Here is a 24,036-nt window from a genome sequence, read left to right on the forward strand (position 1 = left end):
AAATTGGTGAATTCCAAGATGTCCTGGTTGAGATCGGGAAATCCCTATGACAAATCATCCAGTTATTTTTGATACTAATAAAGTTCCTCATCAAACTCTTTTGAGTAAATTTAGGAGACATAAATACAGTAGTTGCCTTTTAAGGACTACTAATTGACTAAAAAACAAAACAAAAAGAAAGTTAAAATAGAAATAATTTGGACATTTTTTCAATGGAGAGATGTAAGAAGTGGAGGACTGCAAACCAGAGCATACAAAACATTTGCTACACCAATTCTCGAATACATCTCATCTGTCTGGAACCCACACTGCTTATCAGACATTAATACAATCGAACAAGTGCAGAAATAATTCATGAGAAGAATCCTCCACTCCTCTGCTCGCGACAGAATACCTTATGCCACCAGTCTTGAAAGTTTGGGCTTAGAAAATTTAGAACTACGATGCTATAGCATAACACATAAAATTATTTGTTACAATGTCCTACCTATTAATGAAAACAACAGCTTCAACCACAACACTGCACAAGCACACAATAGATACAAATGTATGGTAAACTGCTGCAAACCTGATTGCAGAAAATACAACTTCAGTAACAGAGTTGTCAATATCTGGAATGTACTACTTGCCTATGGTTACTTTCCCAACCCTCAAAACCTTAATCATAGACAGTCTACAGTTGACTCACCCCATTCCTAAGAGGTCTTTAAGGGGCGTGCATAAGAGCACCAGTATGCCTACAATCACTGTCCTAATATTCCCTTTTATTCTTATCCATTTCATGTATTCATAATCATGTTTATACTTATTGTCAGGCCGAAGTCTTCATGTGGAGTTAGAGAGTTCATCCTGACACAACACAAGGGGGGATGGGAGGGGTAGTGAGTAGTCAGAGGGGAAAGTTACTAGACACAACCAAAGATTCCTTTCTCCAAGCCAAGGCCACCGTTTGTTCTGCCTCAACTGAAGAGAAGAGGAAGTTGATAAGCCCCTGCACACAGACTGGTTCTCAAGATGAACTTGTGGGTGTGGGGGATGTAAGATGAACCTTAACCTAGGTGGGATTCTGGGAAGTACTCAGAATCGGAATGACAATGGCGTAGCTAACATGGTTCTGTTAATAAATCAAGCTCTGATTGAGAGAATTGGACTGGGACTTGTTTTATTTCTCAGATGCTATTTAGAACGCTGACACTTATATCTGTTATCTAATACATGCTCGACAAAATGAATGAATGAATAAATAAATAAATAAATAAATAAATAAATAAAGTTGTCCATAAATGATTCTGATTTAGACTGAGTTTCAAAGTTTGTAGATGATACTAAACAATTCTGGATGGTAAAATTTAAAAAAATGGAGGGGGGGGGAGATTGGGACAAGCTCCAGAAAAATATTTTAAAACAGGCTGATTAAGGAACCCAGGGGCATAACTGACTGAAAGTGAAGAGAGATGTATACTGGGGAGCTATCCACCAACCGTCCTAGAAAAAAACATTAAGAGCCTACTGCATGGCCCAATGAAGATAGCAACTCTGTGTAGCAGCTTTAAAAACATAAAAGCAAAATCAATGCTAAGGAACATTAGAATAATTAAAATTAAAATGCTAAAATTGCTTTGCTCTTATATACTATAGATCTATGATACATCTGCAGTTTGATTTATGCAGAATGATTTATGTTTATTGAAGAGGAATATAGTAGAACAAATAAGATTGCACAAGAGGGCAATAAAATTATTGGTGGCCTAGGAATTAATAACCATATGATATATAATGGGCATTAACATGGATGACTTTAAAAGTCTGGAAAACCCTATTGGTCACTGTGAAAAACAAAATGGAGAGGCAAAGTGGTAGAGTAAGTAAGGTATTGAATTAGGATCAAGGAGATCAAGTTCAAATCCATTCTCAGTCATAGAAGATTACTGAACTTGATGCCAGACATTCGCTCTCAGCCCAATCTACTTAATAAAGGAAATGCTACAACTGCTGCCGGAATAGATTAAGTGTAACCTGTAAAGTAAAGCTAAATAAAATGGAACACAACACAACACAACCTGGCTCAATAATGATAACTGCGAGAAGGATCTTGGAGTCCTAGTGGACAATTCCTTAAATATGAGCCAGCAGTTACCAAATTGCTGCAGCTACCAGAAAGTCAATACAGTCCTAGAGTGCATTGACAGAAGGATAGAATCAGGATCACGTGAAGTTTTAATACCAATTTAAAATGCCTTGGTAAGGCCACATTTGAAATACTGCATCCAGTTTGCTTGCCACAACATTTAAAAAAGGATGCTGACACTTTAGAAACAGAGAACAACAACAAAGAGGATTAAGGGACTCGAGGCTAAAACAGAGGAAGAATGATTGCAGGAATTGGGTATGTCTAGTTTAATTAGAAGAAGGATTAGAGGTGACATGATAGCAGTGTTCCAATAATTAAGGGGTTGCCACAAAGAAGAGGGGGGGTCAAACTATTCTCCAAAGCACCTGAAGGCAGTTGCAATGGACAGAGTCTAATCAAGACAAGAACCAAACTAGAACTAAGGAAAAAATTCCTGACAGTGAGAACAATTAATCAGTGAAAGGACTTGTGCCACTGTGCTACAAACATTTAAGAAATCTGTCTACCAATAGTCTAAAATGGCATAGAGTTTCTTGCCTGAAAAGGAGGTTGGACAATGAGCCCTTCAAGGTGCCTTCCAACTCTTTTACTCTGTTATAGATAATGCTGCATTAAGCTGGGCTTAGTCCAGCTGAACAAACAAGGCTGTTCTTATATATAAAAGCCTAGAAAACCCGGGTTCCAGGTCATTTTAAAACACCCCTCTAGGAAATGTAGTATAGATCAGTGTTTTTCAACCAGTGTGCTGCGAGACATGGTCAGGTGTGCCGCGAAGAAGGAAGCTCAGGTTCCGGTCTCGCAACTGTTTGCTGAGAGAGAGAGTGAGAGTGAGAGAGAGAGAGAGAGAAAGAAAGAGAGAGAGAGAGAAAGAGAGTGTGAGAGAGAGAGAAATCAAGAGAGAGAAAAGAGAGAAAGAGAGAGAAAGCAAGAGTGAAAGAGAAAGAAAGAGAGAGAGAAAGAAAGAAAGAGAGAGAGAGAGAGAGAAAAGGAGAGGAAGGGAGAGAGAGAGAGAGAACTGAGGAAAAAGGGGACGAAAAAAGAGAAATGAGAAAATGATTGAGACAGAGAATGAGAGGAAAGAGAGAGAAACAAAAGAGAGAGAGAAGTGACTCTTGATTTAAAGCATATGATAAAAAGCACCCAAAGAATAAGAGAAAAAAACCAGCCCTCACCTGTTTTTGGAAATGGTTCAAGAGTATGTATACACACACACACACACACACACACACACACACAAAGGTGGGGAGGAGACAGGGATGGAAAAAGAGAGGAGGGTGTCATTTTATGTCATTTTGATTGGTGGTGTGCCCCAGCATTTTGTAAATGTAAAAAATGTGCCGTGGCTCAAAAAAGGTTGAAAATCACTGGTATAGATAACATACACATGGTTTTGTATTTTTGTTCAGCAGATAAATTCTAGGGATGTACAAAATGTTCCATGCACAGAACAGTCAGCTTGGGGCATAGCTTTGAAATACACATGTTCAACAGTAGTGATGGGCAAGGAGGAAGGTGAAAAATGCGAGGCCACGAGAGGAAAAGGTTAAAGAGAGGTAGAGAAAGGAAGATGAGAGTAAAACAGGAGGAAGGGCAGCCAAATTGTCTACATTTGCCATGTCTGAATTCAAAAACAGCAGGTCTGGGAGACAGAAAGGTGCTGGAAAGATCAACTGGTATACAAGTCATACAAAAGAGGAAGGGAGCAAGATGTCCTCTCCTTGTACTACTCATCCTGAAAAGCTTCTCTGGAGTTTATTTATGTCAAAACTCACAATAACGAAACTGTTTCAGGTTTGGACTGTGCTAGATTGCAACTTGCGTAGAACAGTATGGCCAAATACAGAGCTTCAATGTGTTTCTTCCAGGCACAGGGACCAACACATTTTTCCTACTCATTGACATAGCTAGTAGGTTCTTGAAAAATGGGTATCACTTATTCAGTTCAGATCTGTGAAAGGTATATACAGTATTCCTTAACCTGTGTAAGGTCTACATCTGGCAAAGCAACACCCAGCAGTTCCCAGGCTAGAGAAGACTATTATCTAAATATGTCTGAACTGCCCAATGTCACCAAAAGGCATCCATTAACTCAGAAAGGCAGGACAAAAAAAAAAGCCTAGTTTTGGATTACAAACCTGTATAAAGACTGATTATTTTACACCCAAAGAGCAAAATCTGTACGTGTATGACATAATCCTTGACCATAATAGATAATTTAATTTGGTTGTGCCATATCGGAGAGTCTTCTCATTTCTGAATAAGGTTTTAAATATCTGAAGACTGGAGATTTACTGCCAAGCTCTGGTACTAAGCTTGACAGCTGGGGAGTCACACAGTAGAAAACCTGAGGGGGAAGGTCTTCAGAAGGGACTCCCTTGCTAATCTAAGTAATGGAAAGATTAGCGGAAGAGACAATCCTTCTGATAATAAGGACCTAAAACTATTTACAACATTAAAGGTCAATGCCATCACCTTAAATTGAGCCCAAGAGTCAATAATCAGCTAGTACAGGTCTTTTAGAATAAGCTTCACATGATCCCTGTACAGTACTCCTGTTAAGCAGCCTGGTATTTTCCACAAATGGCAATTTCCAGATATTTTTCAAGTCTAAACCCACATAAATTGCACTGCAGCAATAAAGACAGGATGTGGCCATTGCTAAATTTGACCAGCACAGAAAATATCGCTGGTACCTCTAACAAATATGATGTACTTTACCGGTGCCTCTACAAATCCAATGACGGTTGGAGGTCAGGGAACAATTTTCAACTGCAAACCTATCTTGCAGGAGAACAGACTCGTGATTCAAAAGGGGCTTCACTTCTCTCCCCAAGAATCTATTTTCCTCAACAGCACCTTCTTCTTCTTTAGAATATAAGCTTAACAGATATGTAATGAATGAAGGATTTTATTCCCAGGAGCAGCAAATCAGCAACAGGGAATGCTCTACATTCAAATATCCAGTTGACAGAATATCTCCTTTGGGGCTGGTAATATGCTTTCAGTTTTCAAATCTGATCACATAATCCAGTGGAATGTAAAAAGACACACTTGTCCCTCTTTTTTAAAATGTAATTTTCCATTTGCTGTACAAGCTGCTTATATACAATAATCTTTTTACAAGACTGTTAATGTGAAAATCTCGTGGCTGGGTTCGATGTTTCTTGTTTTCTTCAATAATGTATTTTTAAGAGAAAAGCTCCAAAGGATTTCTGGAGAAATGTTGTGTGTGGGTCCACTTTAAAGCCATTTAATGCCAGGTAACCTTCTTCAAATTATTTGCTTTATCATAATCTATTTGTTTGGAGAACACAACCTAGAAAATCGAGAACTGTTGGATTCTAATTCCTGTTAGCCCCAGCCAGCATGCCTGATAAAAGGGGTTGATGCAAATTGAAATCCAAAACTTCTAGAGCAGTGTTTCCCAACCTTGGCAACTTGAAGATATTTGGACTTCAACTCCCAGAATTCCCCAACCAGCATTTGCTGGCTGGGGAATTCTGGGAGTTGAAGTCCAAATATCTTCAAGTTGCCAAGGTTGGGAAACATTGTTCTTGAGGACATTGAATTGTTTATCCATGCTAGTTTGCACCTGTTGAATAGGTAGTGTATAGACTAAAGGGTTGAAGGTATTTTTGTTGTTCTACGATAGGGGTGTCAAACTAGTGGCCCACAGGCCGGATGCATCAGGTGCAGGCCATGCCCTCCCCAGCTCCGCAAAGGCAAAAAATGTTGAAATACATCCTGTGACACAATCGAGTTTGACAGCCGTGTTCTAGAACCATTAGTAGCTTGGAATAGTACAGCAAAGAAATGAAATTTTGTATTCTCTACATAGAAATAGCCATGATTGTCTAATTACATTTCCTAACAATTCTCTATGTTTTGAGCTTTGCAGATTGAGATTAGTAATAGATAGGATTTGCAAAGATGATGCTATACACATTGCACATGTCTTTAAACACAGTATTATAACTCTCTTTTATTTTGATTTATTTCATTTTGCTAAAATAAACTCCTGGTTCACCATTTTGTTCTGTTTCTTCACTGGAGCTAAGTAGGGAATGTAGATTCATTCAAGAAAGCAATGGAGACTTAGAATCCTAATTAAAATAGTTTGAGAGTATGTTACTCTGCAAAACTGTTGAAGCTAAGCAGATTTCTGCCTTCATCGAATCTGGATGGAAGACTGCTTCAAGATTAAGATAAATGTGAAATTAAAAGCTTACTGTGTCAGTCCACAGACTATAGGAATTTTAAAAGTGGAATAATGAAGGGCCTCTTTAGCTCAGGCTTCTCACCTGGAGGCAATTCATGGTTTTTCAAACTGTCATTCTAATCTCCATCTCTTCTCTATTCTAATTTATCTTTGCTGAATAGAGTTCTTCAACAGATAGACTTGTATATGTTAGAGTTACAGCTTTCAAAATCCCTTGCCAACATGGTCAAAAGCTGGGATTTGGTCAAAATTTGGGAATTTATGGTTCCAAAGTAACTGATGGACATCAAACTGAAGAAGTTTGTTATAAAATTAATCAACATTGGAACCAGAATAGTAGTACAGAAGGAAATAATTTCAATTGGAGACAACTGCGTTTTACCATAATTGACTGAAATATAACTCATTCATGTTTTTCCAAATTGATTGAAAGATATCATGCTACTAAGTAAAGGTCGAACACATGGGCAGGGCTTTTTAAAAGCAGTGGGATGCATAAAACTCCTGAGAAACTCAAATATGCCTTTTAGCAGATAAGTAGATTAAGACATAAGAAGATATACTATATCTGTCAAAGATACAACAAGACCAGTTCAATGGTATCTCCACTGAATAAAAAGCACAGTAAAAAAAACATCAACAAAGAGAAAATAAAGTAATTAAAGTTTTTAGTTCAATCCTCAAAAGATAGATCATAATTACCTTTAACAGTAACCTGAGCACAGCACGAAGCTTTTCCAGCAACATTTTCTGCCAGACAAGCATATACTCCATCATCTTCTGGTAAAGCATCTTGAATAGTCAATTTTGCAATTCCATCTTCAAAGTCAGAGCACGCATACTGAATTGGTTGATCTACAGAAAACAGAGGGAAAACCAAGAAATTTGCTGAAGTTCCCAATTTGTACCCACAAAAATATAATGGGAGAGCTTTCCTCAAATATGGACTCTTTTAAACTAAATCTGTGTTATGCACAATTGTTCACCTTTTGAAAAAGCATTTACAACGGCCCCAGTGATAAATTATTATGGACACTTATAAAGTAGATGAGCAGATTTACAAATAAAAAAGCACAGTGATTTTATACATACATCAGACTCTTTGACAAGTGCCTAAAACTGAAAGTAATGCTTTTCCAGAATGATTCTTATTGTCTCTTTAATACAATTTATTGAGGGGAAAAAGATAACATTACAAGAACTCTAGCAAATGACTACTTCCCATTTAGAACCAATGTGACAGAAAAGAGAATTAAAATAGTGTCTGCCATCTGTCACATAATCTGCCAGACATTCTGTCAAGACTTGCAGCTGATAACTTGAGGACGGGGAAAGAGCTGGGAAAATCAGATAAGGCTTTTATACAGAACAGGGACAAAAAAATTAAAAGGCTAATAAGTCAAAATGGGAATAAGTAATTTTAAAAAGAAGACTAGGAATTTTCTGGATGATTCAGGAGCACTGAAGATAAACCAGTATGGATACCTCTTTACAAAAAGAAAAAAAGAAGACATGGTATGATGGTGAAAGAGACATTCTAACCAGCATAGATGCCCAGAGACGGAGAAAAAGACAAAGTTCAAAATGCCAGCTATGAAAGATTGCCAATTAATTTTAACTGAAACCCTTGATTAACTTTATGTGAATAGAATAGAATTCTTTATTGGCCAAGTGTGATTGACACACAAGGAATTTATCATTGGTGCCTATGCTCTCAGTGTACATAAAAGGAAAAGATACATTTGTCAAGAATCTTGAGGTACAAAACTTAATGATTGTCATAGGGTAGAAAAAACAATGAGGAAACAATCTATCTTAATATAAATTGTAAGGATACAAGCAACAAGTTAGAGTCATACAGTCATAAGTGGGAGGAGATGGGTGATGAGAAGACTAATAGTAATAGTAATGCAGCCTTAGTGAATAGTTTGACTCTGTTTGTTTAGCAGAGTGATGACATTCCAGAAAAAAACTGTTATTGTGTCTAGTTGTCTTGGTGTGCAGTGCTCTATAGCGTTGTTTTGAGAATAGGAGTTGAAACAGTTTATGTCCAGGATGCAAGGGGTCAGTAAATATTTCCACAGCCCTCTTTTTGACTCGTGCAGTATACAGGTCCTCAATGGAAAGTAGGTTGGCAGTAATTGTTTTTTCTGCAGTTCTGATTATCCTCTGAAGTCTGTGTCTGCCTTGTTGGGTTGCAGAACCGAACCAGACAGTTATAGAGGTGCAGGCTCAATGATTCCTCCGTAGAACTGTATCAGCAGCTCCTTGGGCAGTTTGAGCTTCCTAGTGGGTGCAGAAAGAATTTTCTTTGTTGTGCTTTTTTGATGACGATTTTGAAATTAGGTGAAATTTGAAGTCTCTACTGTTGATACTGTGTTGTCTAGTATTGTAAGAGATGGTAGAATGGGAGGCTTTCTCCTAAAATCTGCCACCATTTCTACAGTTTTGAGTACATTCAGTTCCTGATTGTTCCAGATGCATTACAAGTGGGGAATGTAGTAATGGCTATAATGATAGCAACAGCCTAAAATTGGCACAAATAATAATTTTATGAGAAGCAATGCTATTCCAGGGAATGACAGAAGTAATATTGGAATGGTAAAGCAAATACGCTAAATATCAATTTGATACATAGACAGTGAGCTAACCCACATGGCTACTGGTTCCATTCATATAATATGGAGAAGTTGAGGAATTAGTGTTTTGATTTTAGTTGACCACCGCTTTATGTAAACTTTTCTACCTTTAAAATTATATGAATATAGACAAATTTTCAACAGGTTTACAAGTTTTTTTCATGCTTTGTTTTGTATATTGGATCTTAAAAACCTCCTCAGAACCAATGTATATTTAGGGAGAGATATGATTTTCTAATAAGCTTTCTGTAATGTGATGGGAAGCAGGCCTCTTGAGTGATAATGGATAGTTTTGTAGCTGGCTGTTTACATAATGATCTCATGAATCTTTATCACTCTGGAAATAATTTATTTCAGCAGATATAGATACAAAATGCCAATACAAGTAAAATATAATGTAATTTGAAAATTTGAAAAAAAATCCTTTCCTTCATGTAGGGAGCCATCTTTGCTTCACAGCAACTTTGAAAAGTCAGTTTGTTAGATAATAAATAGTGATGGGCGAACCCAACAGTGTTCGGGTTCGGCAAGTTCGGACAACCTTTACGCAAAATTCGGCCAAACCTGAACCGAACCCGAACCAGGAATCCCACCAAGAGATTCCGAAGGCGGAGCTTTGATGTCACGTATACTGGCAGGTTGCTAAGGACACCAAGGTAATCACTTCCTGGATTCCATGGAATCCAGGAAGTGATGACCTTGGCGTCCTTAGCAACCTGCCGGTGACGTCAAAGCTCCGAACGCCGAACGCAACCCCAAACTTTGTCCGAAGTTTCAAAAAAAATTGGGTTTGTGTTCGGCATACCGAACACCGCAAAATTCGGTACAGACCTGGATTGTGCAGGTTCGGTTCGCCCATCACTAATAATGAACAAAATACTTTTGCCTGTTTTCCCAACAACAACAACAATCCTGAGTTTGACTGAGAGAAAGTGAGTGGCTTGAAGTCGCCCAACCTAAGGAAAACCTACAACTTACTGTCTACTGCTTTCTGGGCCAGCACTTTAACCACTACATCAAACTATTAAAGTAATATACTGGTTTTATAAATTATATTATTATTATAATTATAAATGACTTCACCAAGATAAAAGAGATATAACAAATAGCTCTTCAATTTGATGCACATGATTGGCACCAACACCTTATACATATTTCTGTTCAACTTCTGTTTGAATTTGACCAATTTAACTGAATCTTTGATAGAACTTTATTTTTTTAAACAAAAGAGAGAGAAAAAAGGCTTAATTGGGAGTACAGGAAGAGTAACTTCAGACCTTTTTTGCTAGATACAGATATAGAGTACATTAACCTCTTACTCTAAGTTTAACAATAGTACACAATATTTCTATAATCATGAATAGTTCTAATTATCAAATCCTAAAATAAGAGTTTCCTTTCAGTTTCAAACAAAAAGTCCAAAAATGGTCTCCATGTAGGATGGAAAAAGTCTTTTCCATAATCAAAGTCAGTATCACCATCTCAGCCAGTTTCATTAGCTACTTTGATAATGAATTTCTTGAGCTGAAAACATGAAGGGATGATTCTTTCCTTCCATAAACTCTCAACTTGGTTATCAATTTGTTCTTGACATTGTTTATCATGAGCTGCATGCTGTTTTTATTATTTGAAAGTATATATGGAATTATCAGTATAACCAAGGACATAATGTAAAAATCAGTTTAAGTATAATGTCAACATAACTTTGAAAGAATTCGAACAAGGAAGGTGCTTCTATCACAAGTCATTTAACATCTACAAGTCCATTTGAGATGCAAAATTGTTTCTTGAGATGTCAAGTTGTTGGTGGATGAGTGAGGATGTGTTGTATGTTGGAGTGCCAAAAATTTCTGTGTGGGTTTTTTTTTATTGTTTTTGTGAATCATCTGGGGTTATGTTGCATAAGATGGGTGTCTGTGTCAGGGATATATAAATACTTTAAATAAGTAAATAGATAATTTAAAAAATTCAAATGTGTGATTAAATACAATTTAATGAACAGGATTACATTAGCAATCTTATATATTTCATTGAGTCTATTTTGACTATCCTTTTTTGTTGTTGTTGTTCCTTCAAGTTATTCTTGACCTCTGGCAACTGTCCAGCGGTTTTCTTGCCAACACTTTGGGGAGTGGTTTGGCGTTGTCTTCTTACTATGGCTGAGAGACAGTGAAAGATCAAGTCACCTAGATGGCTTGAAGCCTAAGGGAGGACTAGAACTCAGAATGGTCCTGGTTTCCAGCCTGTTGTCTTTAACCACTTCACCAAACTGGGTCTACTCTAACTATATACAGTCCTCTACTAAAGTCTATTCCTGCCTTTGGTTCCATGGATCCTGTCTTTGTTTATAAAAGTCAAACCTGTACAGGAATTTATTAAGTTATATATTTTTAATCTTGTCTCCTAAACTAGAACCGCTAACAGACACTGTCTGGCCTAAGTTCAAAGAGATGGTACTATCTGTGTACTATGGAATCTTCTTTAAAAGCAACTCAAGCTTATTTGAGGTCTGAAAACCACTGGATCCATGTTTGACCCAATATGGAAGTATTCTAAATTGTAAATTCCAAATATCAATCTAAAGCATGCCAACTGAACAATATTTTAATACAATAGTGTCCTGAGTTGCATTGAATTATGAGTGTGGGCACTCGCACATGTGTGATAGCATGCTCTTTCGGCACTCAAAGAAAAAAAGGTTTGCCATCACTGCTCTATATAAATGACCTTTGCAATCACATTACAAGCGACTGTGCTCCCTTTGCCGATGATGTAAAACATTTCAACAGCACCGACAACACTGCTACCCTCCCAAAAGACCTTGACTTTGTGTCAGAAAGGTCAAACATCTGAGAACTCCAAATCTCAACCAACAAATGCTCTGTCCTACACATTGGCAAAAAGAGTCAGAACACCAAATGCAAACTCTCGTTCCTTCTCCTAAAAAGGCTGCTTCCAGACACACGGGCAGGCAGAGTGGAAGGGAATGAAAAGTAACGGATTCTCTGATTGGCTGACAAGAAAGTGTCCCCTGTGTCTAAAAGGCCGGGGGCGAAAGTGCTTTTGAGTCCGTTCGGTGAAAGGGCCAGGAAGAAAAGGCAGCAACGAATGGCTTGGGGGGGGGGGGGCGAGGCTGGGAATGGAACAGGCTCAGACAAGTGGAGGAGGCTAAAAGTCCTAGACCCCTATGAAGAGTTAAATGCAGTAGGTGACCTCTAGCAAAAATTCTTGCTAGTTAAATGGCCATGGAAGAGCAAGTACAGGCAGTTCCCTAATTTTTCACTGTCATTCACAGAAACCCTGAAGATGAACCACACATGAAAGGGGGTTCTCTTTCCTTACTTCAACAGAATCCCAGTCTCATAAATACCGAATGCTTAAGAGTTACTATTTTCGACTTTCAGGAAAAAAAATGAGAAAAATAGAAAAACGTGGCACAAATCTCATACAGTTGGTAATTTAATACAATATTCAAAATGTAAGCTTATCACAATTAAAGTCTATATTCAACTGCAATAAACCTATTCTTTGGAGCCAGGAGTATGAAATGAAGGCTTGTCACTAATGCTCCCTGCTGGTCAGTTTTTAAAGACTAGAACAGCAGCTGCTTTTTTTTGCCTTGTAAACAAACTAGACTCCTCAGAGAGTGATGGTGGTGGGGAATTAATATGGAGGAAGTCCTGGTTTAGCAATCACAACTGGGACTAGCAACTTGGTTGTTAAGCAAAGTGTTTGATAAGTGAAAACTAAAACATAGGGGTTCACTTCAGCTTTCCTTTGCTTTACATTCCTGTAAAGGTTGTAAAAATTAATTTTTCACCATCGTTGTAATTGCAAATACTGTAGTCACTAAATAAGAAAGCTGTTGATTGAGGACTCCTTGTAATTGAAAATGTTAAGATAATGAAGGTAATTAATCTGTCCCGCTCAGTTGTTCAAAGCTGTCCTTAAGTTCATTGACAGATCAAAGAAAATAGCCTTTTTGTAGGTCTCAGAACCTGAAAACCATAGAGCACACAAAATTAATTAGTGGCCTGGGATAAAATTATTATGTGGTGAGCTTTCTTTTAGTTAAAATGCTGGTGAAACCAGACACTGTGGATTGTAATAAATCATTTATAGTTTAGTAGGAAGTAAGCATGGAGCTCTGATTGTCATTTATTCAACAAATTGTGATTTAGCAAACCATGGTTTAGCGAGATACATAAACCCATATTTTATATATTCCTGTCAAAAGACCAGGCATTGCAAAACTTTTCACTCTGCTTGTCTGCTCCAGATCATACACAAAAGTTAAATAAATTGTCCATTTGTAAAATATGAAGACAAACCTAGATAATAGCAATAGCATTTAGATTTATATACTGCTTCATAGTGATTTTGCAGCCCTCTCTAAGTCGTTTACAGAATCAGCATATTGCCCCCAATAATCTGGGTCCTCATTTTACCCACCTCGGAAGGATGGAAGGCTGAGTCAACCTTGAGCCGGTGGTGAGATTTGAACTGCTGAACTACAGCTAGCTGAAGTAGCTTGCAGTGCTGCACTCTAACCACTGTGCCACCCAGCTCTTATAATTTGGACTCCAGATGGTTCTTCATGTGCATGGACATGTTTTCTGATAGTGATCTTACCATTAAGGAGCCAGGTGATCTGAGGAACAGGTATCCCCTCAACTGAGCACCGAAGGGTAAAATCTTGCCCTTCGCTCACGTGGCAGGATTTCAAGATTCGGAGAAAATGGGGAGGTACCTCCTTCACTTTAGGCCCTACAGATCAAAGCAAAAACTAGTTAATGAAACTCAGTGCTAACACATTGACATCTATAAATTCTTTATCATTCATATTTCTAAATTCACTTACTTCTTGGTGACACACAAATTTAACACCAAAGAAGTAGAACAGCAGCAGAAAACAAAAAAGAAAGACAGTCATCGTACTGAAATAGGCATAAGACAAACCTCATGTCCCACCTTTGTTCAAAGCTTGGGAAAGAGTCAGGTGTAGCACCAGCATTGTTTAGCGTCCTTTATACTACCGGTATGAAAGGGAGTATTATTATTCTTTTGCTTTTTCCAGTGAAGAAACTATTATCTCACCAGACTAACATGCTAACATACTAACATACTTATCTAACATACTTTCCAACAAAAAAATGCTTACTTTTTACTGTCAATAGCCACCTGGTAGAAGCTTGTCCCCCAGCATTGAAAGCTTTGCAAGAGTAAAATCCACTGTCTTCCAGCTGAGTATTTTTCAGGCATAAACAATGGACTCCATGTTCTTCATATAACAGGATGCCGTCTCCCATTTCCAGAAGGGCTCCTTCTTTGAACCATTCAACAGTTGCCTTGGGTTTCCCTGAAACTAGTTCATTACAGGTGGATTAAGCATGGAGCTGCTGGACCAAGTTTACAATCTCATAATGCATCTCAGAATCTTTCTTGGCTACCATCAATTTCTAGCTTTGCCTTTTAACGAGTAACCATAACTTTGACACTGCTAAAAAGTTACTCAACTTTTCAAGATTAGATTTGTTTTGTTCATTTTTTACTAGCCTATGACTAAAATAAAATTCAGCCTGTCTGGATTAAATTTTACCATCATAATTTACAATTATAACATTAGTTGCAAAACTATCATATGACATGTTGTTTGAATAAAGTTGAATTTGAATTTTTTCCCCAAAGAATAATCAAGGCAGAATATTTTCTTGGCTCATCCAAATTAATCTTAATCAGCAAACTTAAAAAAGATTTTATTTAACTAGATCCACAGGATAGTATTGCACATATATACTTTCCAAATTTTCCTTCAGATTTTTTTTTTAAAAAAATGAATGTAAATGAAAAGGCATTATTTTTCAGTTTTTAATTTTTAAAGTTAAAACAAAATGTTACTGTAAATCAAAATCCTGTGCTTGGATTTAATTAAGAGAACTAAATATAAAAACATTGAATTCATTGTTCTAAATAGCTGAAACATCTTCCTATTGTGAATTTGCCATCTCTGTCTAGCCAATATGTGGTAGCAGGATATTTTTAAAAATAATGTTCCATGTTAAAGAAGTACAATGTAACAGTAATTTTAAACCAACTCTGCTAATTCTCCTAAATTCCTATACAAGTAGTCCTTCGGTTACAACCACAATTGAGCCCAAAATTTCTGTGATTAAGCGAGACTGTTAAGTAAGATTTGCCCCATTTTATACCACCTTTCTTGCCTCAACAGTTAAGTGAATCACTGCAGTTGGTAAAAGTAATCATTAAGTGAATCTGGCTTCCCCATTGACTTTGCATGTCATAAGGTCGCAAAAGGTCATTACATGACCCCGAGACACTACAACCATCACAAATATGAACCCGTTGCCAAGGGTCTGAATTTTGATCACATGATCAATGCTGCTGCTGCTGCAAAGGATGAAAAAAGGTCATAAGTCACTTTTTTTCAGTGACGCTGTAACTGAACGGTCACTTAATGAACTGTTGTAAGTGTAGGACTAGCTGTATTCTCTTTAGCACATAGAAAGGCTGGAATAGAATAGAATAGAATGGAATAGAATGGGATGGGATAGATTGCACATGATTCTTCCTGTGAAGTGTAGTAAAGTAATACAATCCATTTTATTCTATTCCCCTCATGCTTCTGCAGGCATAGCCATGTGTTTTATATCTTTTGGCTTTCATTATCAAATTGTAAAGCTGATTGTAACATTTTTTTCAGCTCTTCCAGTGGCCTCCTCCAGAGGGGGCAATATGCTGTGCACGAGTACTGAACTTGTACACCATTCTAGGCAGATTATGTCTTTTGCACTTTATCTACTTTTTTGCAGGAAGACAAAATCTCATGATGGGAGATAGGAAACAAGAGGTCAACCTACATTGCCCATGTTATGTAAAAGCCCTGGCTGGAAACATCTCAACTAGAGGTGGGTTCTTCCCGGTTTTAATTGGATCGCCCAAACCCAGTAGCGACCGAGGGTTTGGAGGGTTTCTCTTCTTCCTCTACTTGAAAAAGGGCCCTCCTGCCCGCCTCTAGTTTAATACTGACCTTTATTTCTTTGCCCGAAGCACAGCTGATCAGCTCCTCAGCTGTGTTTCGGACTGATTCCTCCTCCTACTGAGTATGCACAGAAGCCAAATGCACGAGAAGACACACGCACATGTGCTTAGCTCTCATGCACAAAATGTCACGATGCAAACCGGTGGGTAGAACCCATCTCTGATCTCAACCCTTGTGAAGTGGGGGGTGGGGGAGGAAACCCCTTCGATATCCGAATATCCAATTATATATGACAGTGATGGTGAACTTTTTTTCCCTCGGGTGCCAAAAGCACGCATGCACACACTATTGTGCTTGTGTGGGTGCCCATACCCATAAGTCAATGCCCCTCTGCCCCCTTGTGCATGCACATGTGATTCTCCTGTGCTGCCCACCCCCTGTGCACGCACACACAATCCCCCTCTCCCACATTTCTTGACTTCGGGTAGGCCTGGTAGGCCCATTTTTCACCCTCCCCAGGCTTCAGAGGCATTCTTGGAGCCTGGGGAGGGCGAGAATGGTTTCCCTGCCCCCCCCCTGGAGGCCCTCCAGAGGCTGAAAACGCCTTCCAGAGCCTAAAAATCATCTGGCTGGTGTGCATATGTGCACTGCAGATTAATTAGGGTAATTGCTCGTGTGCCAGCAGATTTGACTCCGTGTGCCACCTGTGGTATGCATGCAATAGGTTTGCCATCACTGATATATGAGTTGGCCATCCATTTTCTGTTTAAAAACATCCCAGAAAGGAATCATTCTTACCTCTGCATCTAAATGTAACCACTTCTCCTTCTAATGTTTCTTGGCTTTCAGGCCGACACTCAAATTGCGGAGGGATTCTTTGAATCTTTATTTCGGCTGCACTCTTCTTTAACCCAATATGATTTTCACATTCTTCAGAGGTCAGATTATCTGGCTTGGTAGACAAAGCAGCCTGCCAATCTGCTGCCAGTAATTGCTTTGTTTTTTCTCCATTAACTTCCCGTTCGGAGGAAACTGCCTTCAATTCTGCCTTTGATCCAGGCTGTATTTTCACAGAGCGAAGAGTTATAGTGCTAGACGTTTTCTGCAGAACCTGTTGGCCTTTCTTGTCTTCTTTAGGTAGCTCTCTGCTAGGTTCCTCCACTTGCTGCACTTGATCTCTGGCTTCTTTGGGTGGAGCAAGGTGAATTTCTTTCTTCACCAATGGCCTTTCTTTGGATTCTAGCAAAAGCTCAGCAGTTGTTGATTTGAGGTCTTTAACTATCCCATTGCTAGTGGGTTTTCTGATCTCTGAGGTTTCAATAGCTTTGGTAACAATGGTGGATTTTGTAGAGGCACTGGGTTTTGCTGATGTGCTAAAGGGAAAATATTTTTTTTAAACAGAGAGAACAATTTGTAAAAGTAAATTTATTTCTTAAAAACCACTAGCTTAATGTTTGAATGTTGATCTTAGGCAGATTACTTGATCTCTGTTCCATGACGTTGTTTCACATCAAACGGTGTATAATATTTTATGTAAAAGGAACAGAACTGCATTTCGACATGCTACTTCGGTATAAACAAAATGATTGTGGATGAAGCAAGTCACTCTTTATAAGACCAATGCAAATCAAGTAAAAATCCCACATTTATTTTTCAGTAACTTCTGTAAAAAATAATTTCAATAAAGAGGGCTTGAAACATTCAGTTCTATTGTTACGTTAATGGGCAAGGTGTTTTAGGAATAGGAGCATGGCAGCATACCATATTTTTTGTCTACTCAGCTAGGGATAGCCTTATATTTTTTTAAAAATCTACCAGTGTTTCTAAATTTAAGACATGATGGCAGAGGTATCACACCATCCTGTGTCGTGTATTCTGTGGCAGTCACTTTAAATTTTAAAATAAGTGTTGCTGGACCATCTCGACGACATAGCAACTGTCCAAGATCCCTTATATCGCCTCTCATCAGTATTTCATCAGCCAGTTGGCAGCTCTTGCAAACATCTAGCTTTCTTAGAGGGGTATATGACAATTTGTCATAGCCAACTCATCATGGACAACTTGCTACAGGACAACTTACTGCAGGAGTTGTCACAATAATATCAAAGAAATGGTGGAAGAGAATGATTCAAGAAAGGATGCAAAAGGAGCGGCATGATGAATGGCAAAAAGTAAAATATTTTTATTTTATTTATTTAAATAATTAAATAGAATTGTTAAGTTGGCCCGTGGGAAGTTGGCCGTGGTGAGTTGGCTGTGGCAAGTTGTCCCATTCCACTGTCAGAGAGCATTCTCTTCTGCTTCTCTGCAGTCAGAGAATAGAAACATAGAAACATAGAAGACTGACGGCAGAAAAAGACCTCACGGTCCATCTAGTCTGCCCTAATACTATTTCCTGTATTTTATCTTACAATGGATATATGTTTATCCCAGGCATGTTTAAATTCGGTAACTGTGGATTTACCAACCACGTCTGCTGGAAGTTTGTTCCAAGGATCTACTACTCTTTCAGTAAAATAATGTTTTCTCATGTTGCCTTTGATCTTTCCCCCAACTAACTTCAGATTGTGTCCCCTTGTTCTTGTGTTCACTTTCCTACTAAAAACACTTCTCTCCTGAACCCTATTTAACCCTTTAACATATTTAAATGTTTCGATCATGTCCCCCCTTTTCCTTCTGTCCTCCAGACTATACAGAAGTTCATTAAGTCTTTCCTGATACGTTTTATGCTTAAGACCTTCCACCATTCTTGTAGTCCGTCTTTGGACCCGTTCAATTTTGTCAATATCTTTTTGTAGGTGAGGTCTCCAGAACTGAACACAGTACTCCAAATGTGGTCTCACCAGCGCTCTGTATAAGGGGATCACAATCTCCCTCTTCCTGCTTGTTATACCTCTAGCTATGCAGCCAAGGTATAACAAGCAGGAAGAGGGAGATATGAATAGGGCTTCAGTTACTCCAAGCAAGTAATGTCTTGTACAATTCAGAATCTATCATATCCAGACAATTGCAAGACAGCCAAACAGAGCACATTTTACTCAACTTCACCTATCCACTTTGGTTTCAAAGTTGGACTGTGCACATTTCAAAAATGACTAGCAGCAAGCATTATGAACTTTGAACCAAATTGAGCATAGCACCTCTTATCTATTTATCAAAAATGTGTACTGTATTTAGTAGACTTCTTTATAAGCTTGGGAAATGCTGTGCTTTCAGAGTCAGGTTTTTTTTTCTTTTGGGTGCTTTAATGCTGCAGCTTTTTTCAGGCTTCCAAGAAAGCTTTTGTGAAACACAGAGAAGTGGTGTGTCTGTTTTACGTCTGAAGCACTATTTCTGAATCATGCCTTATAGCTTTATTCCAAATGGATTGCAAAATGGTTCACAGTTGGAGTAGGTTTCCTCATTGCAAAGTTTAAAAGATTTTTAAAAGAACCAAAATCTCAGAATTCAATTAAATAATAAAATCTCAGTTTTCTCAGTGGAGGTCTTAACAGATTGGCTCGTTTCTATTTTTCGATTATTATTGCCTTTACATTTTTTTTCATGGGACTATGATATTGGGCAAAATCAGACTTGAAAGTGATGTAATCTGTTATATGCTTTTTTTAGTACTACTAATTACATAGTCCTCAACTATGCAAAAGTTGAAATGCTCTATTACAGGAGCTCCTCTACAACCATATGTCATGTTTGGCTACTGAAGTTTCAATGACATAAATAATTTACTCTCATACAGCAGGTAAGCTGAAGGCTTAAACAATAATACATAATAGCAACATGTAATTTGTTATCTGTATTGTTTTTTAAAAGGTAAAAACCAAGATAAAGGAGGAAGGAAATAAAGAAAATACATACCAAAGAGGTTGAGAACATGCATCCCTTTTTAGAGAACCTGAAATGATAAAATATTAAAAATAAAATCTAACATTTCAAGCTAAAGTACAAATTGCAGGTTGTTTTAAGATAAACTATATTTCTTGATCCTTGGTGTCAATCTGCAGGGAAGGAGAAAACAGATCAAAGGACAACACTTGTGCGACCAGGTTGTCAAATGACAGCTTTAACACAAGTATAAAATAGCAGCATTTGTATATTGGCAATTTGTATATTGACAATCATTTTGGTGCTATTGCAATTTATAGCAGATGTACTTTCCAGGAGTTTATCCAAAGGGTAAACTTAAGAAATATGGAAGATAAAAATATTTCTATTGTATCTTCCTTCCTCCCTCCCTCCCTCCCTCCCTTCCCTGAGAAATAATGAAAAAAAGAATATTGATTACTTTGAACTATGGATTATATTGCAATAATGAATAACACCATGAAGGTCAGGTAGAACCTATCATTTGATCCTGAGTGAAATAAACACTGATGGCATTCTTGAGGCCATAACCAGATTTGTGATTTAGGCATTTGATGTGATCAAATCAAGGCTAGACAAAACAATTATACTTGGCAAGGTGTAGGTGTACAGAAGTATGGGAAGATGATCAGTAAGGCAGATGAATGAGATCAGGGAACAGAATGAAATATCCTTGAAAAGTGTTACCATGATAAAAACGGCAGGAATTCCTTGGAAATAACACAATAACCACTAATTAAATTGTTGGCATATAACTAACTAGAGAAGGAAATCAAGTGTCTTTGTAGATATATGTTCTTTTATTTGATATGCTTTCGGTTTCTACAATGCACTTTGCTTGGCTGCTGCCTTTCATCTTTAATCTCCTTGGCAAGGAACTACCTTCTGATCAGATTTGAGGAGCTCAAACAAACTCACATGAGATCATGATTCAAACCTTTTATGATTACAAAATAAATATTCTGGTCTATTTATTCCTATCACAGATTGGTCTACTCTTTCCTTTCGGCTTCTGCTTCTTTCTCTTCCTATCTTAATCAACAATGCTCAGTTAGCTTACAGTCTGTAAAAGAAAAGATACATTAGAAGGCAGTGGGATTTTTATTCATTTATTCATTTGTCCAATACACAAAAACATAGGAAGAAAAATAGACATGTAGTAATATATATAAGGGTAAAGTGAACTTAGAGGAGAGGATATATGAAAGAAAGAAAATATATATGATAAGTGAGAGAAAGGAAAGACAATTGGACAGGGGACGAAAGGCACACCAGTGCACTTATGTACGCCCCTTAATTTGTTCTCATTTTGTATACTAATAGTGTTGGTCTTGGTAGTCCCTTGATTAGGCTGTTGTTTATTGTTAGCTTGTGGTCGGATTATGTAGCACCAGATTCAGGAATTAATTATGAAGTTAAAAGGATGACATTAGGGCAAGTTTTTATGTAACCTTTTTTTTTAACATGGTTAGGGTGAGGATTAATGGGGAAACCATACTCTCTTATGAATCATAACTCCTTTAAGTGTGAGCTAGTTTACAGGAGCAAAAGCAATAAAGAGTTATATAATCATAACCATTCCCTCCATCACCACCACCAATTTCCGTCACAAAATGCCTTCAATTTTTTAAATGTGATTAGGAGGAAGAGAAAGGAGCCTGGATTTCACTATAATCTGTTTCTAATAAAATAAAATGCAACTTTAAAAAAAAATTAAACCTGACCTGTATGTTTGGACCATAATTTAGGAGTCACTCTGGGGGAAAAAACCCAGGAGGATGGAAAGAGTTTTGAAGAATAAAAGAAGAACTGGCCCAACCCTTGGAAATTTAGTTGGCGTGTTTGCATTTTTTCCTTTTAGTCTGTTTTAACCATACCTTGAACCATGAGTTCTGCAGTCACAGAAGCCTTCCCAGCATTATTCATCAAGGTACAAGTGTAAATTCCGGCATCAGCCAGCTGAACATTTTGGATTTCCAAAAACTGGATGCCTGCTTTCTCAAACATGTTAAAGCGATCATTTCTCTGCACCTGAATTTCATCCTGCATGCATGATGAAATAAAATAACACATCAAGATGGATTCATGAAAAGAGAAAAAATATCATTTAATTTCATGCTTTATTATATTCTTGATTTCACAATGTAGTGCTTTCCTTGGCATGTTCATATAATGTTAAAATACTCCTTCAAAATAAACCATTTCACTGAATACTAGAAACAAGGTAAACTCAAAATATGAGTATTGTAGAGTTAGGTTCTTTAAGCCAGGTCAGGATCTTCTATTTTTATTTGAATAAAGACTTGTCTGATCATGATATCCTTGAAGGTACCTTTTAGCTGTATACTTGTCTTAGCTTTATCTGTTGGGCTTCTCAACATTAAAGCAGGAAGTGAAAAAATATTTGATAAAGTGGGCCAAAACTGTAGTTATACTATACAGATGGAACAATGGAAATATGTTGCTGAAAGGACTGAAATTTACATTACATTATTTTTATCTTAGGATGGATCTATGTTTATCCCAGGCATGTATTCAGTTATTGAATTTACTGAATCCACGTCTGCGGAAAGTTTGTTCCAAGCATCTACTTCTCTTTCAGTAAAATAATATTTTCTCACATTGCTTCGGATCTTTCCCCCGACTAACCTCAGATTGTGTCCCCTTGTTCTTGTGTTCACTTTCCTATTAAAAACACTTCCCTCCTGCACATGTTAAACATATTTAAATGTTTTGATCATGCCCCCCCTTTCCTTTCTGTCCTCCAGACTATACAGATTGAGTTCATTAAGTCTTTCCTGATACGTTTTATGCTTAAGACCTTCCACCATTTTTGTAGCCCATATTTGGACACGTTCAATTTTGTCAATATCTTTTTGTAGGTGAGATCTCCAGAACTGAACACAGTATTCCAAATGTGGTCTCGCCAGCGCTCTATACAGCGGGATCACAATCTCCCTCTTCCTGCCTGTTATACTTCTATCTATGCAGCCAAGCATTCTACTTGCTTTCCCTACCGCCTGACTGCACTGTCCACCCATTTTGAGACTGTGAAAAATCACTACCCCTAAATCTTTCCCTTCTGAAGTTTTTGCTAACAAAGAACTGCCAATACAATACTCAGGTTGAGGATTCCTTTTATAATGTTAAATATATTTTTTATAAAATGAGGTACCACTGGTGTATGTCAACAGAGAGATTGCTTAGAATATTTAAAGGTGATTCAAATTTATATTGGAAATAGGAGAAACAAGAAGGGACATTTTGCCTTGTTTGGTGCATATATAAAAAAACTAGAAAATTTAATACACTTGTTCAGAGGATTATTATGTACACTGTATACAAAAACCTAGAAAATACATACAATGTTCAGAAGATTTTAAATATTAATATATATTTGAAACCCAAGGTTTTTCTGGTGGGATTGATGGAAAAACAGTTGAAAAAAGCCACAGAAGTTTGTTTTTATACATGATAACTGCAGTGAGATTATTGCATGCATAAAGGTGGATATATTCAACACTACCCACAATGGGGAATGGTTGAAGATAATGAAATTTGAAGAGATGGCTAAATTGACTTTGAAAAGATAAAAGACAATATCTATATTTACTGCTAACTGAAAATCCTTATGGATTTTTTGCATGAAACAAAATAAAATGAATTTATGATTTATAGTTTTGATGATTGAACAAAATATAGAAAGAAGAGAGCTATTAACCATAGAGTACAAGGTAAATTTATAATTGTACTTAAAACTTCTAAAGAAGATCAGAAACTACTTTTACCTTTCTTGATTTGTTTATTGTTCTCTTCTTTTTCTCACTTTGTATCAGTTTATATCCTTTTTAAAAAAATATTTAATAAAATTGTGTGTGTTACACACAGAGACACACACACACTAAAAAAGGCCAGCATTAGAAAGCAATGAGTGCTTAGAGTGGCCGGGACCGTCTTCTGCCACGTATTTCCTAGCAACCGACTAGAACCCACAGGGTCGGCCTTCTCCGCGTCCTGTCACCCAAATAGTGTCAATTGGCAGGGCTGCATGGGAGGACCTTCTCTATGGCAGTTCTGGCTCTGCCGCCAGAGACTCATACTGCCCCCACTCTCCCAGCCTTCTGAAAGGCTGTGAAAACATGGCTCTGCCGGCAGGCCTGGGGCATTGAGCAAGTCCGACTAGTGT

General features: G+C 37.6%; 1 protein-coding gene across 2 annotated transcripts in view; it reads right to left on the reverse strand.

Annotated features, from left to right (window-relative positions):
* MYLK (myosin light chain kinase) overlaps nt 1-24,036 on the reverse strand; it is a 225,589-nt gene that overhangs the window by 132,546 nt on the left and 69,007 nt on the right. For both annotated transcript variants that reach the window (XM_070730366.1, XM_070730359.1), the window contains exons 6-11: nt 21,728-21,893; nt 19,845-19,881; nt 16,788-17,362; nt 14,151-14,354; nt 13,622-13,756; nt 7,053-7,205 (exon numbers count right to left, since the gene is read on the reverse strand). In XM_070730366.1, coding sequence (XP_070586467.1) covers nt 7,053-7,205; nt 13,622-13,756; nt 14,151-14,354; nt 16,788-17,362; nt 19,845-19,881; nt 21,728-21,893 — 1,270 coding nt within the window. The remainder of the gene's footprint in view (nt 1-7,052; nt 7,206-13,621; nt 13,757-14,150; nt 14,355-16,787; nt 17,363-19,844; nt 19,882-21,727; nt 21,894-24,036) is intronic.

This window comes from Erythrolamprus reginae, chromosome 1 (assembly GCF_031021105.1).
Source record: "Erythrolamprus reginae isolate rEryReg1 chromosome 1, rEryReg1.hap1, whole genome shotgun sequence".
In the NCBI taxonomy this organism is placed as follows: domain Eukaryota; kingdom Metazoa; phylum Chordata; class Lepidosauria; order Squamata; family Dipsadidae; genus Erythrolamprus; species Erythrolamprus reginae.